Source organism: Micropterus salmoides, unplaced genomic scaffold (genome assembly GCF_014851395.1).
Source record: "Micropterus salmoides isolate LMB-PRFRI ecotype aquatic unplaced genomic scaffold, ASM1485139v1 Ms_hic_scaffold_2, whole genome shotgun sequence".
Lineage (NCBI taxonomy): Eukaryota > Metazoa > Chordata > Actinopteri > Centrarchiformes > Centrarchidae > Micropterus > Micropterus salmoides.
In genome coordinates, this window is record NW_024041150.1 from 20,057,299 (window position 1) to 20,084,125 (window position 26,827).

The 26,827-nt window shown below is 42.0% G+C and overlaps 1 protein-coding gene across 10 annotated transcripts in view; it reads left to right on the top strand.

Annotated features, from left to right (window-relative positions):
* Positions 1-25,812, top strand: part of mark2b (MAP/microtubule affinity-regulating kinase 2b) — a 54,580-nt gene extending 28,768 nt beyond the window's left edge. The window contains exons 8-21 of one of the 10 annotated variants that reach the window (XM_038731476.1): positions 509-745; positions 2,533-2,652; positions 3,558-3,660; positions 3,841-3,953; positions 4,330-4,368; positions 4,700-4,757; positions 5,304-5,455; positions 6,812-6,906; positions 9,980-10,120; positions 14,456-14,722; positions 17,793-17,819; positions 21,164-21,202; positions 21,903-22,012; positions 23,683-25,812. In XM_038731476.1, coding sequence (XP_038587404.1) covers positions 509-745; positions 2,533-2,652; positions 3,558-3,660; positions 3,841-3,953; positions 4,330-4,368; positions 4,700-4,757; positions 5,304-5,455; positions 6,812-6,906; positions 9,980-10,120; positions 14,456-14,722; positions 17,793-17,819; positions 21,164-21,202; positions 21,903-22,012; positions 23,683-24,032 — 1,851 coding nt within the window. In that variant the 3' untranslated portion in view covers positions 24,033-25,812. The remainder of the gene's footprint in view (positions 1-508; positions 746-2,532; positions 2,653-3,557; positions 3,661-3,840; positions 3,954-4,329; positions 4,369-4,699; positions 4,758-5,303; positions 5,456-6,811; positions 6,907-9,979; positions 10,121-14,455; positions 14,723-17,792; positions 17,820-21,163; positions 21,203-21,902; positions 22,013-23,682) is intronic. The other 9 variants (XM_038731478.1, XM_038731477.1, XM_038731482.1 and 6 more) reach the window with 9 other exon arrangements.
* The last annotated feature ends 1,015 nt before the right edge of the window (positions 25,813-26,827 follow it).

The window sequence follows — 26,827 nt, forward strand, 5'->3', positions numbered from 1 at the left end:
TACTCAAACATTTCAGCTGTGCAAACTAGCTGTATACTTTGTGTAGCTTTGACCTTCCTGTTGAGGGAGGGAAGCAGGAAAAAGAGGTTCCATATGTGGAAAAATAAAATATTGCATAACCAGTATCACACAAAGCAAAGTCCTTGAAAAAGAATAGAACATGGAATATATTTGCACCAATGGCCTCGACTGCACTTGATTGTTTATTTTGTCTTCAGGTTAATGGTGGAGTGGGGGTGGGGGTGGAGTAGTGGATAAGACACATGCCTTTGGTATGAGAGACCCAGGTTCAATTTCCGCTGCCAATGTATCCCTGACCAAGACACTTAACCCCTAGTTGCTCCAGAGGCGTGCAACCTCTGACGCAAGTCGCTTTTAATAAAAGCGTCAGCTAAAATGAGTAAATGTAAAATGTACTTGTGTTTTATTTTTTTATTTTTTTCTTGTTTCCCTTCTGCGCTCTTCATCATAATTGTGTTTTTCTTTCTCTCCCACACCTTGTCTGCAGGCGGAGAACCTGCTCTTGGACGCAGACATGAACATCAAGATAGCAGACTTTGGCTTCAGTAATGAGTTCACTCTGGGGAACAAGCTGGACACGTTCTGCGGCTCCCCGCCCTACGCTGCCCCGGAGCTCTTCCAGGGCAAGAAGTACGACGGCCCTGAGGTGGACGTCTGGAGCCTGGGGGTGATCCTCTACACACTGGTCAGCGGCTCGCTACCTTTCGATGGACAGAACCTCAAGGTCAGGAAGAGGAGAGAGTGTGTTTTGTGTGTTCATGTGCGTTACGTAAGCAGATGTCTGTATTCTGTGGGCGGTTGTAGTATTTATCACGCTGCTTTCGGTTCCTTCTGTCCTGCAGAATGCAGAAACTAAACTAAAAAGAGTGTGAATGTGTAAAAGTGATTGAATGCCAACCCAAGTACTTTGCCTTCAAATGTGGTTTTGTGGTGTGAGGCACCAAACAGTCACTGAAACCTGCCACTTTGTTCAGTGTTCAGACAAAGGATTTAGTGCTTTCTGTGAACCATACTTATTCACAATTATTCATACCACCTATAACACTGTGCAGTTAGTCAGTTCCCATATGACTCACTCTGGAAGTACAGACACATTTTGGGTGGGCGATATAACATTGAATGTGACGATATTGATATTAAGATGCCTGCAAACTGCCATCCAGGCCTATTGAAAATGCTGTGTACTACCTCCTGCTGCGTGTAGTTTCATTCAACACCTACATGACTGGTTTTACTATTGATTTAACAGATAAGAGCCTCACTGTTTTCTGATGTCACTCAATAAATGCAATAAAATGTATTCTTTCTTTTTAAAGTGTCCAATTGATGCACTGACAAAACTTGCAAAATGTGCAGTTAAGATAGTTTTATGGGAATATTTAAGCGCTTCAAGTGATTAATCTGCCTTTATATAGGCTTAACACTTTTGTAATTTCATAGATTTGTATTCATATTCAGTGCCTCACAATAAAAGCTCCTTGAAAGCTTGTCACATACATCGCAACAGTGTTAAAGCTGTCACTACATTAATTTATCCTTCAGTGTCTCAATACATAATGATTATTCAGACTCTTGTAGTTGGACAAGTAACAATTAAAAGGTTGATAAGTTTAATATTAAAAAGTAATGTGAGGATAAAGGCTGCGGAAGTTGATATTATGTGATGTTGATTACTTGTGCCTAGTGAAGGAGCTTTTGTTAACAACTGCATTATCTTGAATTAATCATGTTTCATTTAGATTGTATGATAGTTGAAGAAAGTCTAATATCAACATAATGAAAATACCAGGAAGTGCATGAATAATATGTTTTTAATTTAGTAATTTATTTCCATACTGTATGGAAATACCTTATTTTGAAAACCGGACATTGTCACATGTGTATCCTCGAGCTAAATTCATCAAGTACGAACTAATTTGATAAATAATGTTGTATGTGGTTCTCGTATGGCATTACATGAAGACTTCACAGCCTCTCTTCAGGTAGGACTCTCATACCGCAACACTTGTTTTTGTAAAGAGAGTAACTGACAGCATAAAGTTGCTAACCTGCCTGTCAGCTCGCTTTGGTCGGTTTCAGTTACCATAATGGCTTGAATACGTGTGAACTCCAAATGTAGGTGTGGCTAGCTTAATCGCCTTATCAGAAACGAGTGACAGAAACACTCACTCAACATTCTTTTTATGGAACATTTTCAAAATGTCCAGCACAGTGTACATCCCTAGTTTTAATAGTATCACCCATCACTGTGTTAGAACTGTAGCTTTATGAATCACTAACCAGCTTGTGCAGATTAAACTATACTGATGAGATAGAGAGTCAAGTCATCTATTATTAAACATTGTTCAAAGACCTTCGTTCACAGTAAATCGTTTTCAATAGTTTGGCGTGAAGTCTACACATCTAAGAATCTAGATGTCTCGAATCTAAGGATGCGAGAGTAAAGGATTGTGTGCATGTTTGAAGGTAGATTTTTAGAGTCTGCTGTTGACTTTCCATGTCCTTCTCCAGGAACTGAGAGAGCGCGTGCTGCGTGGTAAATACAGGATTCCTTTCTACATGTCCACGGACTGCGAGAACTTGCTGAAAAAGTTCCTCATCCTGAACCCCTCCAAAAGAGGCAGCCTGGAGGTACACTGCATTGACATTGCATCTCACCATAATTTTCAAAATAAAACACATTTAGGACCCCTTACTTGATAGAACTTGCAGACTTAAACCACAATTCTTCATCTCCTAATAACTTAAGCTGTAAATGTTTATCCGCTAATGTAATGGTGTATGTAGAACCAGCATGCAAAACTACACTGTATTATACCTGGACTTGCTTCAAATCCTGTATGTGAGTTTGTTGCTGCTGAAGTGTGAAGTGCTTTTTAAAGGCATACTAAAGTAAATACTAGTTAAGTTACTAAATTAAATTGCGCTAAAGGTAATTGAAGGTGGCTAGTTTTGAATGGAAGATATTACTCTTTCGCTGAGTAACAGGTGTCACCTGCCGTATGATTTCCTTTAACATTTTGGATTCAAAACGTACCCTTAATTGTAGCTTGTGCCGGTCTGCTCTGTAAAAACACAAAAAGAAGACTTTAGCTTTAGTGTTAGAATTCAGTCCTGTGACTGTTTCATTTACACCTACCTTAAAGTTCATGTACAGTGCGTATACACGCCTAAGCAACAGATTGATGTGGTACAGTTTTGCTATGCTGTGATTCTAGACTTTTACCCTTCAAATGCTGTTTGAATCTGTGTAACCTAGCATATTAAAGATAAAATACACCTGGCTATTCTGATTAAACAGAATAATTGTCAAGATTAGTTGATTAAACAAATTAATAATGCCAAATCAATTTGTTGTCTTTAGCTGACTTCTGCATCCTTTTCCATTGCTGAGTTGTCTTGACTCATCGCTTTATCTCTTTACCTTCTCTCCTCTCCCTTCATTTCTTTACCTTTCCTTCCTCGTTGCTTTTTACCCCTCTGTTGTCTTTTACATATCTTGTCTCCTTGTATCTGTCTGTTTGCCTTGCTCCCAGCAGCAGATAATGAGGGACCGGTGGATGAATGTGGGCCATGAGGACGAGGAACTTAAACCCTACATCGAACCCCCGCCAGATTATAAGGACCCCAGGAGGACGGGTAAGCATAGAAACACACTCAAAAATGATAGATTAGTTTCTTGCTTTCCCCAAGCACAGGTACACATGAGTACTGATGTTCGTTTTCTCCACTCGCACACAAGGATCGTTTATCTTAAGGAGAATTGTGGGCCAGCATGAAGCTCACCATTCTAATTATACACTGGATTTGTGTTTGCAGACATGATGCTGCAGATGGGATTCTCTCAGGAGGAGATCCAGGACTCGCTGGTGAACCAGAAGTACAATGATGTGATGGCTGCATATCTGCTACTGGACTTGAGGAACTGTGAGGTACACACTTTCTCTCTCACACCCACACACCTTCAATTTACATAGGACCGTGCCAGTTGTTATTGGTTTGCAGGACTTCCCTTATCTTATAGTTACACTGATGTTTTACAGTAAACTGTCAAACTAACCAGCTTTTGTGAGATCATCATTATGTACAAGAAAAAAAGAGGGCTTCACTTTCATTAAGCATTCAACCTGTCAGAACATACATTTTGACGGCATATGTGCATGCTCAAAACACTTAAGAATTCTCATAACAGTACCGTGTATTTTTTGTTTTTTGTGTGTGTTGTGCTCACACCACACCGTCTCTCTGCATCTCCTCCTGGTACTTGCGTATTCATATTTGTTTGTGTTTGTTTTTGTTTTTTCTCAGCTGGATGAAATTGGCATCAAGCTCCGGCCAGGAAGTGATGTAAGCAACATAAACGCCCCCTTCCCACCTCACAATGAGAACACATATCTTCTGCTAACACATACTGAGGTCTCCCAACGGCAGCCAGTAACACAAGAACACTGACCTGACTTCATGCTTTTGAACAAAAACACTCAATCTGCTTTGACCTAGGTAGATTGTACCCTACATACATGTCAACTACTGCAGCCAGTGCCTTCCCCGGATGCGTGAATTTGACGGTGTTGTGGGTTTCATGTGTGAATGGTGCTATAGATTAACAGCGGCTGTAAATGCAGCTCTTCTGCCAGCATACTTACATCCCAGTGTGTGTCCATCTTGCCTTTCTAAGGTGCAGCGCAGTGTGTCGTCCATCCAGAAGCCTCAGAACCGCAGAACCACTGAGCAGGGTGAGATTGTGTGTGTGTGTGTGTCGGAGGAGAACGGGGCAAAGCTTGTGTGTGAGGGGTTAGGGGGGGAAAAAGTGGACAAACTGATCGTACAAAATAAGTTGTTACATGTTTTAACTGGGATGGTCTCCACTCCTGCCACACTGAAGCAGGTGTTAAATAATTTAATATAAGACGCAGCCTTCAAATGCTGTGAAAAGGGTAAAATAGTTCCGAAATAGTTTTAGAAATATTGCATTTTTTTCAAAATAACATTCATTTTGTGAACACCTGTGCACAAGTTGTGAAAAGAGGTAAAGAAAAGCAAGAGAGATGGGCTGGGTGATGTTGATGTGCAGTAGACTGGAGGGAGGGAGGTAGTTGATTGGAGGGTTAGTAGAAGCCACAAAAAAGGAGAATGATTTCTATTAAAACTGAGTGGTGACTGGAAAATGACAGACGAGTGGCCGAGCAGATGACGATGCTGATGAAAAGAAGGGTGGAGGCGTCGCAGGAGCACAGCAAGTGATGGCCTTTCTGATGCACTCCCTCTTTTTCTTTTTCAAGGCTCCTCCTACTCCAAGAGAGGGGGCCAAGCAGACAACCGGACTGCGGGGGAGGATTCTGGGAGGAAAGGTTCATCAGGCAGCTCCACTACCAAGGTGACGGCCAGCCCCCTGTCCACCTCAGACCGGAAGAAGAGCGCCACACCCTCCACCGTGAGACCAAACACCCCCACAATACTAAAACACATCAATCAGTACATTAGCATATTATGATTCCCACATCACCAGTATTATCAAATATTGCCAATTACAGACACAGAAACAAATCACACATTGCAGTTGTAGTGAACAAACAGCGTTTCCATATTTTGGAGAAATTCAAAAGCTAACTTTCACTTGGAAAGTCATTGTTGCTCTTTAGTGCAAGTTAGAGTCAACCATATTTTATCTTATGCTGTGGTCCAAAGATCAGAACAACTGCTAGTTACTAATTAAGCTAATTAAATTGTGTGCATCGTGTTCAAGGTTATCTCACAGCGGCATTACAGTTTAGTGATGTCAGTTTCTGGACTATTGTCATGTTGTTTCTATCTTTGTGTGAGGTGAAACTCTTTTCAGAACAGGCATTAAGAAAAGCACAGGTGTTACTACTACCGATGGCTCCGTTCAATTCAAGTGTTCCAGTAAGCCGTGACAGTGAGCCCAGCAAGCACAGAACAGGATCCTGAGACCGGAGCAGCTAAATGAAATTCAGCCATCGTTCATTTATTTAGTTTAGCTCATTAATTTAGTATTTACACCTACTATGACATGTCAAAATGCCCTTTTCATTTTCTCTGTATCACCCAGCTCCGTCACCCACTCACCTGTTGAGAACCACTAAGGCTGTATTAAAACTTGCTCAACAAGTGCCTGTCAACTGTGTGAGCTTACGAAGTACTGTAAAACGGATGAAAATATGTGGTCTGACCACATGTTGTATCAGTCTTAATTCAAACTCCGTGTCAGTCTCGTAACTGAAATGCTTTCATAGATTTTATGTAGAATTCAGTTAGTGATATTTTAAGTCCCTACACACCCCTAGTTCACCTGCGCAGCTGGTTTCAGTTTTGTCATGCCCTGTTAGGGTGGGATAACTGAGACTGTTATATTTTTATTGTGGACTTCGATTATGACATTGTGTAATTCAAAGTGTAGCTCGACCGGAGCAGATGACAAATCTGTGAGGGTAATGGAAAACACCTGTATTGCCCCTTTTTTTAAAAAATTATAATTCAAGAATACTAAGGTGAAAATAAAATAGTCTTCTGATTGTATGAGATGGTTTTTGACAGGCTGCAGAAAAATTAATTTGTTATACTCTTAAGGTGAAGATTTAATTTAAGGTAATAAAAAAATTTGCTCAAGGCTTGTTCAATGCTGTTAACAGTAAGAGTTGGTCACCTTTTAATGTAATTTCTCCATCCTCCGTCCAATGCACTGATCTCTCTTTATCTCTAAGTCTGTCCGCAGTCTTAAACATTTCAACATTTCTAACATTGTTCTTATTTTCTTCCTCTCTCCCTTCAGAATAGCATCCTGTCGACCGGTACTGGTCGCAGCCGGAATTCTCCTCTGACTGAGCGAGCCACGATAGGCCAGGGCATCCAGAACGGCAAAGACAGGTACACAAACACATAAATACACACGCACAATGTACAAAGAGATGTTTTCAAAAAAGATGAGGGTGTGCAGTCACGCACAGTCGTTCTCATGCACACTCTTTCCCTCGTCACTGGCAACCCAAGTAGTTCCTCGCTAACACACAAATAATACAAACGCACTCACCATGGTTTTGTGAATGAATGGTCCCACAGCTGTCTCGGTGACTGAATCCCAGACCTTGGCTGGTACTTTCCTGAGCTTTGCCAGCTGGCTCAGGGAAGCCCACAGCTTTCACCCAGGGTGGGGTGAGACCTCTTGGACAAGGAAATCAGGCTCTCTTGGGAATTTAGGCCAAACCTCCGGTAGATTACAGATTACCCGTGATGGTCTGATGGAGGCCTGCCAGTCAGAGCAGAGGGCATGCACACCTGCATTAACATATAAACATGCAGGTTTACAAATGCTGACACACAGCGACCTCAAGGCATTTACTTCTTTTTGCTCTTTTCCTTAAATAAAAAATAAAAGCTTTTGCTCAATGTCAAACCAGGGGTAGAGGCTTTGGCAAAACTCGACAAAGGGCAATAATCTTAAAGTAATAAAAGACAAAAAGCAGGATTTCTTTTCAACTGTTCTTTTATTGGATTGGTTCATATTGGAGTTGCTTGGTCATGGAGTTTTTAGTCTGTATTTCAAGGCACTTAAAAAACATCTCAGATTTAAGTCACCTGTGTCGTCGAATTTGTCAAACGGGAGTTAAAGCCTGAATACACCTCATGCACCTCCACATGTACAACCAAGCGCACATTGCTCAACTCATGCTTAACCAGCCATATGCTTTGTGTGCTTTCTCATGAGCATTAAACATTATGCCAAACCATAATCTCAACTATGATGCATTGTTCATTGTCATTACTGCTTTATTACTTGTTCATGTATCGGTCTCAAATGGCCTCCTCGTTCCCGACATAGTGCCCTACATACAAATAAAAATGATTGAACTGAATCCATGTTCAGGCTGTAAGGTCTGATAAGTTTCTTTAAGGCTATAAGCACTACATGGTGACGATGTGGTCATTTGAGACAACATTGGGTTTGTTTGATTTTTAGTACTGTGGGTCTATGCGCTATGCTAGGCTCTGCTAACTTAGTGGTTGTCATCTGCTTTGATTATAAAGTTGCTTTATTTGATCATCATTAATGCTTTGAAGTTTGGCCTTTTATACTTGTTACACCCCCACCCCCCAATTCTCCCTTTTCCCTTCATGTCCTTTTCTAATTTTCTTCGTTTGGTGTTATTTCATATGCGTCTGAGCTCTTGTCCCTCTGGATCTTGAGTCACTCACATTGTCTTGGCACGTCCTTTCTTTTCCTTTCTCCAGCTTCCTTTTTTTCCTTCCTGTCATTCATATTAATCTTTCTTCTCTTTCTTTTTGTCCCCCCTCTCTCTAAGGAGATTAGGAAGACTTGTGATGGAATATTAACTCTTAGTGGCTCTATATGGTCCCTGTACTTGCCTCTTAATAGGCTTACACACACACAAAAATACACACTGAGGCTGTGCACACACAAACTCACACACGAGTTTTGACATACATGTCACACATGCTGAAACTCTTGCCACACACTGGGTTGTCCAGTGAATGCAGTTATTTTTCCATCACTAACCGTACTAATCCCTGTCAGAAAGAGGGTGGGTGTTTCTCTCAGCTCTGTGTTTGTTTTCTGTGTAATTAGCAGCTGTTTGTTCGACCTCCTATAAATGTGTGTCTCTCTCCCTCTCCGTGTTTCTGTGGTACCACTCTGCCCTGTCTCTTACTGTGTTTGTTTCTGTGCGTGGATAAAGTCAAGATAGAGCTGTCTGTGATGTGCAGAGCTTTGTGGCCTGTAGCAACCTTGCTGATTAACAGAAGGTTCAGGAAATAGCCAGTGTTGTTTTGCTTGAGTAATTAAATAAAACTCAGGAAGAAACTCTGTACCTTACCTGCCAATTATGACCTGGAGAAAAAGAAAGCATAAGCTAATTAGTTTTAATGTAGATTTAAACTAATCTGAACTGATAACTTTCTTGAATAATTGATTCAGCATTTAGCCTAATGTCTGAAAATACGGAAAAATGGCAATCAGCCCAAGGTGACATCATGAAAATGCTTATTTTGTCCGAGCAGCAGTCTAAATCTCAAATGTATTCAATTTACTATCATGGGAGACTCAGAAAGCAGCCAATTTTTCACACTTGAGAAGCTGAACTTAGTGTATTTCCATGGCATTTCAGTTTAAAAAAGACAAACAATTTATTATCAGAATTGATACTAATTAATCAACTAATTGTCTCAGCTCTTGTGTCTAGCCTCTTAGATCCCATTCTTAACAAAATAAATCCACACCACACTGTTTTTGGCTAGATTTGCTTGTAGCTTCCTTGTCAGGAGGTTGGACAGATGCCATGGCAGTTTCACCATGAGCCATGTTGATTAGATATACATAACATGTAGACCTGCTGAGTCAAATGAGCGGACCAGTAAAATACTGAGGTGTCTGATTTGCTGAGTTTGGTTGCTTTGTCTTGAGTGTTCTTAGCAAGTAGTAGTTAAAGTTGGTCTTCTGTGCCAGGTACAAGTTACATCAAGGGAAAAAGGCAGAAGAACACAGTCAGCCTCTGATTGTGTGATTGCTTTTTGTTAAACCACAATGGAGCGCAGCTAGCGGCAAAAGAGACTTCCTTGCTCGATGTCCTTTTTTCTGTTTTCTGTCTCTTTTTGTCTCCACTTCCTCTCTTCTTCCACTGCTGTTCTCTGTGCTCGTCCCTCCTTCCTCCCACCTCCCTCTCTTCTTAATGTGTTTGATAAGTGCTGCTTCTAACCATGCTCCACCTCACCTCCCCGTCCACCCACACACAAACCCCGCCCGGTGAATGTATGTGACTGTGTGTATGTCATGCGCAAATGCATGTTTGATTGTGTGACTCTTTGGTGCGTTTGTCCTGTGTCTGTCACGTTTGTGGGTGTGTCTGCATATGTGTGTGTGTGTGTGTGTGTGTGTGTGTGTGTGTGTTGGGCGGGGCACTCCTCCTGTTCCTCCCCCTCCCATCAGCCTAAACACTCCGGGCTCCCGCGCCTCCACTGCGTCGGCTGCTGCCGTCCTCTCCTCCTCTTCCTCGCGTCCCCGCCACCACAAGTCCCTGTCCTCCTCCAATCATCCATGCCCCTCTGACCTGCACGCACCACGGCCCAGGCAAGTCTCCCACTCACTCACTCACTCACTCACTCACTCACTCACTCACTCACTCCCACACACAAACACAGATCCCTCAACCCCTTTCAGCATATACCACTTTACTCAGCACAGATCATCATCCTTCCTGCAAGAACTCGATGGACAAAAAGGAAAAAGCAGAGATGAACAAAGGCCAGAGTGATTTGTTGGCTCTGAAAGCTTCCACCACTGCTAGATTAAAGGGACAGCACCAACTTTTTTTGGGGGTGGGGGGGGGGAATGGAAAATTGTTGAATCCAAGAGAAGTTAAGAAGCCTGACCTGTGAAAATTATACATTTCTGTTCAGTTATTTTTACATGATGGGAGCATGTTTACAGTTTTATAAACATATGCAGTTTAAATCTACTCCCTTCCTTGACAATATTTTTTCCCTCATGCCAAGCCAGAACCAGGAAGTAAAGTTGGCATTAGTGTAGCCAAAAAGAAACTGCATGATGCAACAGAGTAGTGCTGATCTGAGTATGTATATTTATTTATTTACCACTATAACCATGGGGCTAAAACCAACTATTGTACACTCACCAGTTACTTGGCAACAGCCAGGGAGTAGACTCAGAAAGCTAAAATCAGTGCAGAGATGTTGACATATCTTGTCTTTGGCCAATCAGGCATCTCAAACCTCAAATTACCCCAGTGGACCGTAACGTAACAGTGAGAGCTTGAGAACAAGATGGGCAGGTTTTTTATTTTTTTCTTGTTTTGTTTTCTGGCAGGAAATAAAAAAAAAAGTCATTCAGAGAAGAGACATTTATGGACCAATAGGAATGGGGTTTCAACACACATACAGGTCTCAGTAGCTAATAAACTGTGTGCAGGCCAGCCCTTTATATAAGCCTGCATATTGGCTTGGTTGTGTTATATGCTGTCTAAGTCAAAGGAATAAAATAAGTAAAACAAGTTGAACAGGATGGCATTTCCTAGAAACATTCTGTTGACATTGCTGGGATAGTGTGTGTCATATACTGTCATCTTATGCATTTAAAGAATGGTCCGAGGGTTATGAAAAGATCAAAATCTTCAAAGTATAACAAAATCCCACCCTCGATTTAAGGCCATCAGGGACACAGTGTCAACACACTTGTGAACTGTAGCTTAAAAGCCAAGGGACAGACAGTGCAGCAGTGTTATTGAAGGAAATGAACCACATTATTCAGCATCTAAAATGACTAATATTGACATTTATAAGCTGTACAGACTTCTAGAGATGACCGGTTAACTAGCCTGCACAATGCCATTACTGCTTCTGTGTGTCAAAGGTCTGGATGTTGGACAGCATTACAGTCATATCGTTTGAAGAAAGTGGCCGTTACTGCTTAATGCAAATAAGAGCTTTAAATGAAATCTATTATGACTGCATGCAAAGGCGTTCTCCGTCGGTACAGTAATTACACTTGTCATAATCATAAATCACAAGCATTGCCCAAAGTGGTACTGAAGGAAACAATCCACATTATTCAGCATTGAAAATGACCAATGAAGACATTTACCAAACTATTGAATTTTATGTGCCCAAACAAAACCAGTCTATTCCTGAATACCTGATCAACAGAGTTTCATAAAGTGCCTATTAGGGAGCAGCATTAGCGCAGTCAGTGGAGACTTTGCTCGGGAGCCAAAGGGTCGCTGGTTCTGGTTCAGCAAGAAGGAGGTTTCATCATCAGATTGTCTGGGCTTTAATAACTACTGATGCATAAACCTGCCTCTCCGAGCCTCACTCACCTGTGTAGTCCACTTGGGGAGAACCAGACATAATGCAGATGTAATACTTGTGTTGATGCATGTTTCTGTGAAAATGTGTTTGTATAACCTGTTGCAAGTATAGATATTTTAATACTGGCATTCTGTGTTTGTCGACAAAAGGATTTTCCCTGGCGTGTACAAGTGAATTGTAAAGCAGTGGAGTCCCTTTAAAGGTTCCCCCAGCCTCTGGTTGTGTGTTCTCAAAGGTTAAGTGTTCTGTCACACAGCCTCAATCTGCTATGTAAACCCAGCTCAGTTATGAAGTCACCTGGGAAAACCCCGTCTTCATCTATACTGTGACATGTCTCTCTGAATGAATGAAATGGAGCCATGACCTGACCATGTCTTGTTGGTCATCTCCGTGTGTGTGTGTGTGTGTGTGTGTGTGTGCTTGGGTTTGTGTTTGCTGCTTTGTTGTCCAGCTCGCCTGCTGGACAGTGTCCGTTTCAGGGGCTTCTTTGATATTTTGAGTTTTTGTACTCCCTCCCCTGTTCCTTAGCTACCTTAAATACTGTCAGAGGCTGAACTGATATGCCATTTTGCACAGACAGAGAACTCCCCCCCCCTTTTTTTGTGACAGTTGTCTAGTGGGGAGGAAGAAAAGCTCCCACAAATGTCAGGCTAAAATTCAAGCAGAGCAAATGTCAAGGTGGCCCCTCCGGCTGTACGTGGTTTTGTCTGCTCTATGTTGAAGTCTTGTTCTGTTGCATGCGTCGTTCAGCAGTGAGCTTGGGCTGTTCAGAACCTGGTTGGGAACGCTGGAGAGAAGGTACCGCTCCAACACATAGACTGTAACCTGAGTGAGGAATAGGCACCTTTTCTCAGAACATAGACTGTGCCCTGAAGTCCCACCCATTCCTGCTCTATCCAGCTGTCTCCAGTTACCCTTCTGAAAAAAACCTTGCAAATACCATTCTCATGAATATACATTACTTTCAGCAGCGTGTTTAACTGCTTGAGTATTCATATATTGTAATGAAGCAAGCGATGCTGCACGTAAGCAGCTCCACATTTGTGTGAAGTAGAGGACCAGTCTACTATACGCAAATCAAGTTTGCCCATAATGAAAATCATATAGCTGCACCATGGAGACAGATTGACCTTCGTCCTGCCTTATAACACGCCTTCTTTAGATGCTCAGTCTGTCACTACTCTTTCCCTTAAATCTGAACGTGACAGTAGAAATGCTCTTTGTTGAAACATAAACATAGCTGAAACATTACAGCTTGTTTCCTCTTAGTAAAAATGTAGATCTGTCATCTTCATAACCATAATATGTCACACTGGTCCCCACCAATCTGTCTGGCCCAGCCTTTCTTTCCTTGCTCATGTATCCGTAGAAGAGCTCTGTGTGTGTGTGTGTGTAGGCATATTTCGTCCTCGGTGCACAACTTGAACACATCCACATCAAATGAACCGGGTGTGTTTTAAGCTGTTCATCACGCAGCTAGACTGTTAAACTGGACTGAAAAGCCTCTTTTCTTTGTGGAATGTTGAGTGTATTAGAGGTCTGCATGGGACTGTTTTTTTCAATCCCTCTCTCAGATGACTTTTGACCATTACCGCTTGCTCTGAGCAGATGGGCCATTCAAGTCCCGCCACGCGCTCTTGAAGTGATGTTGAAAATTTGTCTGTCCCATCCCACAGACAAAACAACACATGCAAACCTTAAAAACAGATAATAGTTATTCAGCTATCATTTTTTATATATATATATGAAAATATGACTTGTATAATATCAACCCACATTAGAGTAACCATCTCCTTTAAGCTTTTGTGTTACGTGGTATCCCAGTCCCATTGCAGCCCTCTACGGTGGATTGTCCATTTGTGTTAAGTTCTGTATATATTCCACTCAACCCGTGTGTGTGTGTGTGTGTGTGTGTGTGTGTGTGTGTGAGAGTGAGAGAGAGAGAGCTGGAAGCTTGTGATGCTTTGCCCTACGGACGCGGCAAAGAGGATTAACTGTGTGTATCTGCGCGTGTGTTGTGTGCATGTCACTGACCTGATGTGGCCCTAAATATTGACAGGGCTGACTTAAAGGATTATATGAAACATCAGAGCGAGCAGACGTTGTTCAGACATAGATACTTGTATGACCTTACACTGTGTGTGGTAAGTAGTACATTAGAAGGAAGTGATTTTCTTCTATTAATGTTTGTCTAACTTTATGTTCCTCTCCCGCACCCCTCCTAACTCCCACCCCCTCTTTTATACCTTTCTTTCCACTTCTCTCCTCACCTGTTGCCTCACCTCACGTTGTTCATCTACCTCTTGCCTCTTCTTTCCTCTCCATCCTTCCTCTTTCATGCTTTTTTCTTTTCTATTTGTCTCCTGTCTAATCTCCTTCACCCTGAGTACTTCATTTGCACCTCCTCTTCTCTGCCTCTTCACTCACACCTTTCAACCTCCTGTCTATCTCCAATCTTTTCGCACCTTTCTTCATCTCCAAATCCACTTCTGTTCTCTTCCACACCCTCCCCTCCTGTGTGTCACCTTATCTTTTCCATCCCTCCCTCCATTTCCCTCCCTTTTTCTCCCCTCTTCTATAGCGCCCCACCTCAGCGGGCGCCTGGCGCCTCCCCATCTGCCCACAACATCAGCAGCGCTGCCGTGTCAGACCGTCCCAACTTCTCCCGAGGGGTGGGCATCCGCAGCACATTCCATGCAGGCCAGCAGCGGGGTGCCCGGGACCAGCAGAGCTCCGCCTACCCTGGCGGGCCCGCTTCCCCGTCGCTGTCACATGGCAACAGCCAGGCCCGGAGGACACACGGCGCCACAGGGATTTTCAGCAAGTTCACATCCAAGTTTGTACGCAGGTGAGTAGCGGAAAAGAGAGGCAGGAACACGGGGGGGATGGGTGAAGAGTTAAAATTATACTCTATGGTTGTGGCGTTAGCGAGCAGAGAAAGGAATCAACAAGACGGATAGAACAGGAGAGGATATGTGGCATAAAAAAAAAACTTGGGAGCTTAGTAAATGTAAAGCAGTCGTGGTAGCAGCTGTTGTGCTTATTATTCTGCTACTTTGCTGTATAAGTACAGTTTAAAGCTTTTTCTGAGCATTGAGGTTTTCAGCTTGAAACAGAAAATGACTAGGTTTACGTGACAAGTCATTTCATGTGCTCATTTCCTCTCAGGAACGACGCACTGTACGTCCATGTCATCACTGGGTTTCAGGGTATTTCTTTAAAGGGGCTGGTCTCATCTCATCCCTATCACTAAACTTGTGCTGATCTGTAACTCTGCTGCGAGTAGAAAGGGAGAGGAAGGGAACAGCTGTGTCTCCTCTATAATTTAGTTTGGAGCAGCGGTGACTGGGGAGTCATTTTGGTTTTGGTTCCACGTCTGGCCCAGTTTTCATCTCGGTCCTCTAGTGTAGGTTGCAGCACTAAAACTGCTCTCGTGGGCACCTAGTTGTAATGAACTTGTTTTATTTATACTTTTTTAATTTTATCTGGAAGTGGAGTCAGTTTTCTAGCTGAGATTAAACTCCGCTGTGTAAATACAGTGAAGACCGTACACTAGTTATAAAAGTGGAAGGGAAGGATGGAGGCAAAAGCTTGTCTAAAAGAGTATCTACAAGCTCTTTGATTTCACTGTCTTGTGTGTCTAGACTGACATTTCTACTTGCTGATTTTGGCTTTTGACAAATAAATATTGGCATTAGTTTTAATTGAATTAATTTGATAAACATGAGACATTAAGCCAAAATGAAGATTAAGTACACAAGTTCTACATTGACAAAATATGTTTAAACAAAGCCATTGAATAATCATTATAGTTGGTAATGAAACTCTGAATAAGGGTTTCAATAGTTAAAAAAGACCAAAATCAACAAACCGCTCTTGATAATTTTTGACTTTCCTACCCTGTGACAAGTCCCAAGCCCATTGGTTTCCTAGTATATCTCTACAACCTGTATGTATAGTTCGACTTAATTTATTAAAAGATTAAGTAATTTCCTTAAACAGCTAGATGCTGTAGTTTTTAGCTAACATTACACTAACATGTATATATGGGGACTGTTTTTTATCCTTGGAGTAATTTATATTAGGTTAACTAAGTGAGTATTTACAACAGCAGCACAGTGTATGTGGGACTGAATCAAAACAAACCACGGTGCCTATGTTCATCATAATAAAGGAACATGTTAACTAGTGCAGCCGTGCGGCTCACAGATGTGTTTGCTAATGTTTTTTTGTTGTTGTTTGTTTTTATAACAATGGAGCTGCATGGCACAGAGGAATAAGCTATATCAACGATATGTTAGGAAGGTTTCTTGTTGGTTTTAGTATTTTCATGGAATTTGATTACAACGAGGAAACATAGATAGCCTTTAAATTACATTGCTTTACCTCTTAAATATAATTTATTGTGGATCAACGAGTTGTAGTTCTTATGGGGATGGAAGGAGGGAAATGATGAATTAGAAAAACATAAATTCATGGGCAGATACTTCATTTAGTGAAGGCAAAATTCTCTGTTTGATCTAAATCATGTGTCAAGGCCGAAGAAGTCTGTATACAGCTGAGTCAGAATGAGAGAAAATTAAGAGCACAGAGGAGACTAGAAGAGGAGTTACAAGGCTGACCGGCATATTTATAATCTGAGGCCGCCGTCAGAGTGGACGAAGTGGAGGAGAGGAAGTGACAGGAAGTGAGGGTTTAATGGTGGAACGGAGACTGAAAGAGGAAGGCCCAAGTGAGCAATGACAGAATGAAAGGCCGAGCGAGTGGGTTAAGGTTGGGATGTTCGTCATTGCTCCTGTGTCACCAGCCGGCCCGGGAGGTTCATTAGGAGAGGGGAGTAAGAGAACGGTGATTTTGTTAGCTTAAAAAAAAGATGGAAATTGAAAATGATCAAGTGTCTTGCCTGGATGCGCGTGTGTGTGTGTGTGTGAGAGAGAGTGAGTGCGCGCACACGCGGCAGCGGTACAGGCACGGCCACCCTCCCACTCGGAGATACTGTAGCTCCGTGGCGACAGTATCCATGGTTACACCGGAGATATCACTTTCCCCTCAACTATAAATACCGCTAGTGGGGACACCTTGACACACATGCACACACACACACACACAACTTGGCCTGCTGGTAGGAAGTGGAGCTGGTGGAGACAGAGATTGTGTTGCATTTGTGCAGTTTGACCGCACACATATACACTGAAGCTGTGTGTGTTTTATTAACGTATCATATAACCTCACCGCTGCACTTTCCTGCTTGGTCTGCAGAGCGATGTTTCCCTGTCCTTCAAATCCGTGTGTGTGTGTGTGTGTGTGTGTGTGTGAGAAGCAGATTAAGTTTCTCAATGTGTGTTAAAGATTAAGTTGTTGCTTAACCTGTTCTTTTCATTTGAAATGTGTCTTTGTGTGTGTATAGGAGGTGTTTTACTCTCTTTTGTTGTTTTTATTTTTTAAATGTTTTTATCACGTTTGAACTCTTCACCTCACAAACACTTCTTTTCAGGAACACTTGGGACTGGCTCGGTGTATGGGGAGGAGGTTCAAACAGAGTCTCTTAATGTAATTTTCTCATTACAGAGAAATCCCTCTCAGCTCATTAAATCCCTCTAAGGTGTTCTGGTGTGCATTAAAAACTGTCAATGTTCACACGTTCACAATAACTCCCACATTTAAACACATTAGATTGAAAGTCGTAACTAATTTTGTTGTTGTTTTTTTTATATTTGGTTATTTCATGTATGTTGCTGCTTCGATCCCAAGTGAGTTTGGTCCGTATTGGACTTTATTTTTATTTTTTTCTGACAGTTTGCTTTAACGTTTGCTACTCAGAGGGCAGCGTGTCTTTTACAGGAAAGTCTTACATCTATACGTTTTTTATACATACGTTTGTTTCTCTTTCTTTCTTTATCCCTCTTTTGTTTTTGTAGAAATCTCTCGTTCAGGTTTCCGAGAAGGTAGGCAACATCCCCAACGTTGAATATATAACCCCTTGATATATACGTATATTCTCCTCTTCATATATATTTTACATATATATATATTTCCTCCCCTTTTGGTGTTTCGTGCAGCTTTTTTTGAACTCTTCCTTTGTGCCTTGAGCGTCATCTTTTCTCCTTTATTTTTTTTTCTCCTGTGGTTGGCCCCTTATTTAAGCCTTCTGGTTTTGAGTGCCGTGTTTTGGCCCATTTTTATTTATTTTTTGTACTAACTTCTCCTCACCCAGTCACCCACTCACTTAACTTACTCACTCCATGGTCACGCGGCACTATAACACCTCACCCCTCTTTGTCCCTCCATCGTCCGTCCATCCATCCCACCTCATCCTCACCCTCCTTCATTGGTTTACCAGGTTGTGTGTGTGTGTGTGTGTGTGTGTGATCGTATCCACCTGTAGCGTCCCAGAATTAGGTTGAGTCTTATAGTGCAATAGTGCTACTTCCTTCTTGCTCTTAACCTGTGCCTTTCTTAGCTTCAGATGCAGGTAATGTCCTTCTTTTGAGTCAAACCTTACTCCAATTCTTAAAAACTGGCGAGGTAATAGTGTCAAATGTCATTCCATAGACCTGTACTAATGTCCTCATGTCCATTTTTGAGAGTAAAGAAGCACAGGGGTAGGAGACCTCAGTTTTTTAAGGTGTTATGAGAAGGTGTTTTCATTTTCATTCAATGATTGTCCGGGGTTGTTTAATGTTGCTTACCATCATCCAAGCTAACGCCACCTTCCAAGCCATCACCCATCTCACCTCTCCGCTTTCATCGGTTTGGTCACTAGAATCAGATTTTCATTAGCCATAGAGACTGAAGTTGTGTTTTTAGTTTTTTTTGGTGCAAGTTTCTGACGCTCCTACAGGGGAAGTCACTTGTAATAAGTCCCTAGCTGTAGTTGGTAGTTGTGGATGAAGGTAGAGGAGGAGAGGACCCAGGAGGGACAGGGCTGCAGTGTTTCTCAGGCTGCGCTCTTTTCTGGAGGCTGCACTCTTCCTTTCTTTCATTGCTCTGTTCTCACTCTGGCACTCGCTCTCTAACAGCAGCAGCAACAGAACTGGATGGCTTTGACCTACTCTGGCTGGAAAAGACCTTTAATGCTGTGGACACACACACACACACACACACACACACACACACACACAGCTGACATATATATATATATATATATACTCACTCACTCACTCACTCACTCAGCACACTGGGTTTCACAACCACGTTTGCCACTCACACTTCCTTTTGAGTGTGTGAGCGGATTTTCACCAGCAGGTAGAGCAATTTCCCCTTAATCTGGACCATTGCTCCACCTGGTGGTTAGAGGTTGTAATACTATTTTATCATCACTGTGTCCTACCTTTCAAGTTTTTCTGTACAAGTTGCCTTTTGGACTATTTTAAAGATTTTCATAGATCATGAAATATGAGAGGGAGAAATAATTCATCTGCCCCTTAAAAATATATGTATAATTATAGGCCCATAATTATTGGGTATTATGTTTATGAGTATGTGAATATATTGAATTTATAGTGCACTCTATGTAGTAGACTGTGACATTTCTCAATCACCAGACAAGTGAGATATATTTGGCTTCAAGTTATCATCTTATCAATCCTTTGTTCTCCCTTGATGTCATATTTAGCTAAATCATACAGGGCATGCACAATGCCACAACTGACTTAATTTTACATTGTTTACCAATTTACTTTTATTATTTAAGACATCCTTGTGTAACTTTTCCCACTCTGCCCACTTGTCATTTCCATGTGCTATATATTGTCATCATGTTTCTTTTGCAGGAGGTATTTTTTAGTGCTCTCTGTTCCTACAACAGAATGAATTTAAGACCATAAACTGAATTTATTTGTCACGTGGGCATCAGTTCCCTTCCATTGTCTGCATGTGTTTTGCTGTCGTCTGTCTGTCTTTGTGTTTCTTTGTTGTTGTCTGCTTTCTTCTATTGAGTTTGTCGGCCTTGTCTGCAGGTATGAGAGAGAAGGTGTGTGTGTGTGTGTGTGTGTGTTTAAACAACCTGTGTGTAGGTACAGTTACTAATACAGGTTTCAATGCAGTGCTGGGATCATTAATGCTCCTAACCTCCTCTAGCTGCACGACTCGCCCTCACTATGTCGACCATTCTGTTCCAAACCATTCCATCCTGGTCCAGAATGTTGTATTTCATTCTAATATTCCATTTGTTGCCCTCCATGCCATTCCATTCTGTTTTCTTGTTGTTTTTTTTTTTTTCAATCCAAACTTTCCTTTTCAATTGAACCAACTCATTTAGCAAACTGCTCCAAACCAGTCCCATTTCTGTTCAGGCCGTCCTGTTCCATCATTCACCTTTTTCTGATCCATCCTGCAGCTGCTTGGAGCAGTCTAATTATAACACTAATGTTTACTAAGTAGAGTTTTATGAATCACTAAATTTAAATGGGTTGCACTTCACAGACCAGGTCTTGCATAGAGATTAGTTGTTGCAATTTATTTATACATATTAAATGGCAGGTGTGACTTGTGTTGCTAACTGAACAGACTGACAAAGCTAATGTTAGATTGCTAATATATGACTGGTTTAGTTAATATTTTACATAAATTATATAATGTAACACAGTGTGCATAATGCTAATGACATTAGACTAAATGATCCAGTAACAATAATCAGTTGTGTCAGCATATTCAAGATACCCCCCTCTCGCTGTAAACCACATGAATACTCTGAAACATATTTCTTCATGTAGACACACAATACACTACATTTGTAAACTACATTTTCAAACAGTTTGCAGTTAACAGTTTTTTCCTTCTGTTAGAACTCGTGATGGTACCTTGACTTACTGTTCACACAAGGGATTGCTTGAAGACACTGCTTGCGTTTTATTGATGCAACCCCACTTAGTAAGTCAAAAAACTAGCCAAACTAGTTGAAACTGGTAGTTAAATGCTGAAGGGACTTGAGTAGACCTTATGAATAGGTGGTGCAACTCAATCCTTGGTCCCCTTATTAACTCATTGAACACTCATGACATCTCCTCAGTGAGGAGCTGTGATGAAGTGGCTACACAGAGTGGACTGGCATCAAGACCTGCATTGTGGGCTGTGAAGTACTCAGATGGCTGTGGACTTAAATTTGAGCCGTTGGAGTGGAAATTAAAAATTTGGCAATGGTGAACGATGTGTTTGGATTGGAACACTCAGGCAGGCATGGCGAGCAGCGCAACTGTGTTCAACCAGCTGATTTTATTTTATCTGTTTAAGAGTCCAATTGTTGCCCTTAGCCCTCAAAAAGACTAAACTTGTGTTGATTTTTCTCGAGGAGTCCGTATGAGGGAGAGGGTCGGGATGAGGGGAGCAGGTGAGATACAGAACAGCCCGAAAAACCAAAAACCCCAGACTCTACCAAACCCGCCTGCCAATCAGTAGACTGGAGCCAATCAGTAGATGATCTCTGAGCTTGTTGTGAATGGCTGGGAGAGGGGGGCCGAGCTGGGATGTAATTGGTTGGTGATGGTGATAGTGGCTTAACCAATCAGGGGACTGGAGATTAGCAGTGAATGATAGCATCCCAGAGAGTGAGAGTGCTGGTGTGGAGGTTGACCTGCATGTGTATTTATTTATAAAAAAAATTTATTTTTCAGAATCACAGTACCCAAACGTGTGTTTGTGTGTATGCAGACTTGGAATTCACACACAAAGATATAAATCCACACACATTTCGGCAACCTGAGAGATGTGCACACACACAAACACACACGGGTACTTAAGGAAAATTTGCTTTTTGTCTTCATTTCCACAACCTCATCATCTCCCTCTTCCTCTCAATCACTCCTCCATTTCTCCCTCCTTTTTTGTCTCTTACTTTTTAAATAAATCTCTCACTTCCTTTCTTTTTCTCTCTCTGCTTATCTTCTCCTGTTTCCTGTCTGTGTCCTGTCCCTCTCCCTTTCTCCTCCTCACCTGTTTCCTCATTCCTTTCATCTGTCATTTCTTCCTCTTCTTGTCTTCCTCCACCTGTCTCCACCTCCTCCTCCTCTGCCCTCCCATCCCTCACCCAGGTCCATGCTGAGCAGTACAGTGGACAAGTCAGAGAAGACGTCTGGCGGTGTTCTCTCCTCCTCTTCTAACAACGATGAGAACAACTCGTCACCAGGATCTGGTAATACTGGTATGTATTTAAAATGTTGGGATAAACCGATCAGTCACTGGTAGTATTTCGATAACACAACTTAATAATGATGTCCCCTCCACCTTACACTAAGATGACAGTTTCCCCAGTATTCTATCTCAAAACAAATCATCTTGCCGTGTTGCTACTGTGGTTTATTTAGCTTCAAGATGAGGGTCTTAATTACAGGCTCAGATGATCATAGTGCTAAAACAGTTGGCATATTTGACGATAGAAATATTTCTTGATGAACAGAACAATATGAACAAAAATCAAACAATACAACTAAATTCTTAGTATGCAGCCTGATATTTGAGGGTTAAGGTCTTTTGAGCACTTTCAGGACTGATGAGGAACCACATTGTATCCTCCATTGTAAATGTTGGGACATCACACACAGAGTCCAGGCTAGACGACACCTGACTGTGTATAAACGCAGAAAGATGTTTTAAAATGATCAAAGGCCCAACAGTAGCATAAGGATGGACAAAAAATAAAACGGGGCTAACAGACCCTTGACGTACTCTACCGTTCAGATTAGTCGATTAATCAAGGAGTCAATGCACTGAAACTAGGTGAACAAATATCTGAATACATTTACTCACTTATTAAGTAAAAATTGCCAAACATTCACTGGTTCTAGCTTCTCAAATCTGAATGTGAAAGTATGTTTCAAATGAAAATAATGACTAGCTGTGGGTTTTAGAAAGGGAGATGAGCAGCTATGAAGATGTCACCTTGGGCTCTGGGCATTTTTCAATCATTTATAATCATCATTTATATTGACTTGAACTGGTAATTGATTAACAGTGGAAAGCTATGCAACGGTCCAATTGTAGCCCAGTATTGATCAGCACAGGTGACCTGTCCTCATCAGCTTCTCGCATAATACAAAATTCAGTGTTGCTGCTTTAAGTGATTGTCATTCAGCCATAAACAGCCATCCCTATTATGTTATTTATCCCGACAAATTCTTCTCTGTAGATTTTGGTAAAAGGGTGCAACGATGCTGGATTGGTATTTGGTATTGCATCAAGTTTATCTGTTGGATTTCAGAGAAAAGGTCAGGTCGGTGCGTCCCTAGATACAGCTTGATTCAGACTGTTCTTTTTTCTGTTAGTCTCTCAAGAGTCCCCCAGCTTGGGAGGGCTGTTTAATTTAACCTGAGAGATGTATCAGTAATGAAAATGCTGATTAGAAGCAGTCCACCTTTTGTCTCATTTACAGTTTTATGTCACTGCGCCATTTATCATAAAACATCCTGGAAACCCTGAAGGGTTTTCAAGCTTCATTTCCTGATTTAGTTATACTTCATCCAACTTCGATGTCGGGTTATGGCAATCCATTCCTATTCAGACTGTTGTCTTAATGAGGTTTTATATTGGAGAATATTGTAGTTGAACCTCATTTTTTATCCTACGCTCGTCTCTCCACTCTAGTCTCATTCTTCTCGTCTCTCTCCACACTTGTTACTGTTTTCCAGTCCTTCCTTTTCTGCTTTCTTTTCCTCTCCCATCTTTGTCCTCCTCACTTGATTTTCTTCTCCATTTGTCGCGTTCACATCTGTTCGCTCTCTTTTATCTGTCCTTTCTGTAATCGTTTCTGTCTTATTTGTCACTCTCATCGTTTACCCTCTCACCACTCTTTTCCTCCTCTCCTCCCCATCCCAGGTGGCACCGGCACGCCTCCGGCCATCGGCGGCCAGAAGGACTCAGCCAAGCCACGCTCGCTTCGCTTCACCTGGTCAATGAAAACCACGTCCTCCATGGAGCCCACGGAAATGATGCGCGAGATCCGCAAGGTGCTCGACTCCAACTGCTGCGAGTACGAGCTGCGCGAGCGCTACATGCTGCTGTGCGTGTCAGGGAACCCGGCCCGTGAAGACTTCGTCCAGTGGGAGATGGAGGTGTGCAAGCTGCCGCGGCTCTCGCTCAATGGCGTGCGCTTCAAACGGATCTCGGGCACGTCCATCGCCTTCAAGAACATTGCCTCAAAGATTGCCAACGAGCTCAAACTGTGAGTGTGGAGGAGCAGCGAGGAGAGATGAGAAGGGGGCGGGGGAGTGATAGCGAGGATGATGCTGTAAGCGTGGTGGCACTGTAGAGGTCAGGAGGTAAGCTAAAGGGTGGGATCACTTTAAAAATGAACGCGATTGTTATCTGGACAAAGGTCTGAAGTAGGGCTATCGGTTCTCTGAGACTAGAAAACGTTCCTTTTCTAGTAGTTTTGTTCCTTAAGTTCCTGAGGCTCTGCGATTAGAAACTCTGAGTTGATTTCTTCTGAATTGTGAAGTACTTATAGACCGAGGTCTTCTCTCTTCCCTGCTGTTTTTTTTTTTGGTCACGTTCTACTTAGACGTTCCACTCTTCTGCATGTCCGATCTGCTCTCTCTGTTTTGTAGAAGTCACACTTTGACCACTCCTGTCACTTCTTCCTGCTATTTATTCAGTTTTTCTGCACGGTTCTGCCGCCCGGTCTTTTTGTGTAGAGGGGAACCAGGTAAAAGATGAGGGTTGGATGGATGGACAAAGAGAGCGTTCTACTTTCTCTCTAACAAGCAGTGCTGATTGACAGAATATTTGGAGCCTTATTTTGCTGGAAAAACTCGGAGTTTTGATTGAATTTGTTTCTCCTCCAAAGCTGAACGGACTCCCAACTGAGCCAGGATTTTGGTTGCTGAAGCCCACAGTCTCTCGCTCACACACACACACACACACACAAATGGACTGAACTCTGCTGTTGTTGGTTAAAGGACCCTCTCCACCCTCCACCTGCCTGACCACACTTCCCCTTCCACCCCAAAATATACATTTCCACCTGATCCATCCTTCCACCACCTCCCTCCTTCTCACACACAGACACGCACACCACCCTCTTCCTCTAATTTCAAACTGAACTCAGCACAAACACATCCATCTCTTTTTCTTTGCCTCTTCACTCCCGTTTTCTTCCTCATTTTTTTATTTCTCTCACGGCATCAAGTCAGAGCAGGCCAGTCAGACTTGATGTCGTCGTCGATTGTTCGGGCTTCAACCCTTCAAGTCCTTACTTGTATTGTTTATTTTAGTTTCTTCTTCTTTTATGGCTTTTTAAAAAGAGTTGTGCACTGGAAAAGAGAGGCATATGGGGAAACTGGGGCGGGAAGGGGCAGTTCATGGACAGGGTTGTCGATGGATTTTTATGTTGCCTTTCTTTATAGAAGTAAATTTGGGGTTTTGTTTTTGTTGCGTACGTTCAGCACATAAATGCCCAAATGGTTTAATTGTACTTATTTTGTTAATGTTGCTATCGCTTCGGTTGGCATCACGCCTTCAAATCCAGAATGTCAACCCTGAACTGACGCATTTCATTGGCCCGCGTCCCCTCTCTGCTACACCTGTTCCCAAGGAGCGCACACACAAAAAGGTGTCTCTGGCATATGTAACAAACATTATGTGTGTGTGGGTGAGAGTGTATTATGAAAGCTCACTGGAAGGAAGAAAAAAAATCAACAAGGATGACGACAAATGTTGAATTATTTTCTTCTTCTGCTTTTGATTTGGTAATATGTTTTTGTGTCATTGAAAGTTTTTGGGTTTGTGCCGATTTGGACGGTGTGTGTGAAGAAGGCTCGGATCATATCATTGCTGCCTTTTCGGTATAGTGCACCTTTAACACACACGCACATTTAGCACACCACACAGCTCATGTATTAACCCCCCCCCCCCCCCCCCCCCAAGTGCAGACAAGAGTTATCGATGTATTTAATGATGTTGATGGTGACGACTACTGCTCGTTCATCTTTGACCATTTTTTTTTTTCTCTCTCATCAGTTTGCTTTTATTTACGTTTTCTGTAATTGGTACAGAATGGCGTGAAGCAGAGAGAGAGAAAGCAGGAAACGTTTCTTCGCCGAAACGTTCTCATATCGGAGCACGTGTTCACGTTGAAAACAAACCAGAAGAAGCCACTTCCTCTCTCTCGCTTTCCCTCTTTGCGTTGATGCTCCAGTTTGTTGAAAAAGAAAAACACACACAGGGGTTAGAGAAAGGGGGGCCAGGGGCGATGCTGGGTCCCATCAGCTGGTTGCACCTAACTGAACACGTTTCTTTCTTTCTATCACAATGACACACTGTCGTTTTATTATTTTTCTTTCAGTTTTTAATACGTCAGATTTTTCTTTAAAAGTTGATCATTGTATTAAGGTGCTGGGTATTGGATTCTAATTATTCTGGCTGTTGCTGTTATATTATCTCTTTCAGGGTTGATTTTATTTTACATTATTTTGTTTTACATTGCTGTAATTTACATTGATTTTAAATGTGTTTTGAGCAAACTGTATCTGTAGTGGTGGGTTTGGGGTTGGGAGGGGGTGATCAACTCCTGAAAAATGTATTATGTTTGTTTTGTTTTTTTTTGTGCAAAGACAAAATGATGAAAAATTACAACGATAGTAATAAAAACAATGATATAATGATAGTCTGCCTCTGAAATCCATTATGTGAGAAAACAAAATGAATGTGTTAAATAATCTTGTGTTCTTCCAGGAAGCTCTCAGCAGCTCTGTAGCTGACAAAATCTCACCGAAAAGGTCCACTAAGTAGCGGTTTCTGAAGCTGTCATATCACATGATCATCCTTGGCAGACAGTTTGCCCAGTTGTCATGGAATTGCCGCCCTGCAGGTAAACGGAGAATCTCTGCTTTGCAGTGTCAGTTTACTAGACCTCCACTCTGACCAAATAAATCAAGGTCAATGTCATGACCTCAGCATGTTTAGATATGTACTGTTAAATATTTAGCTTTCTTTCAAATTATATTTAACAGAGGGACAACGG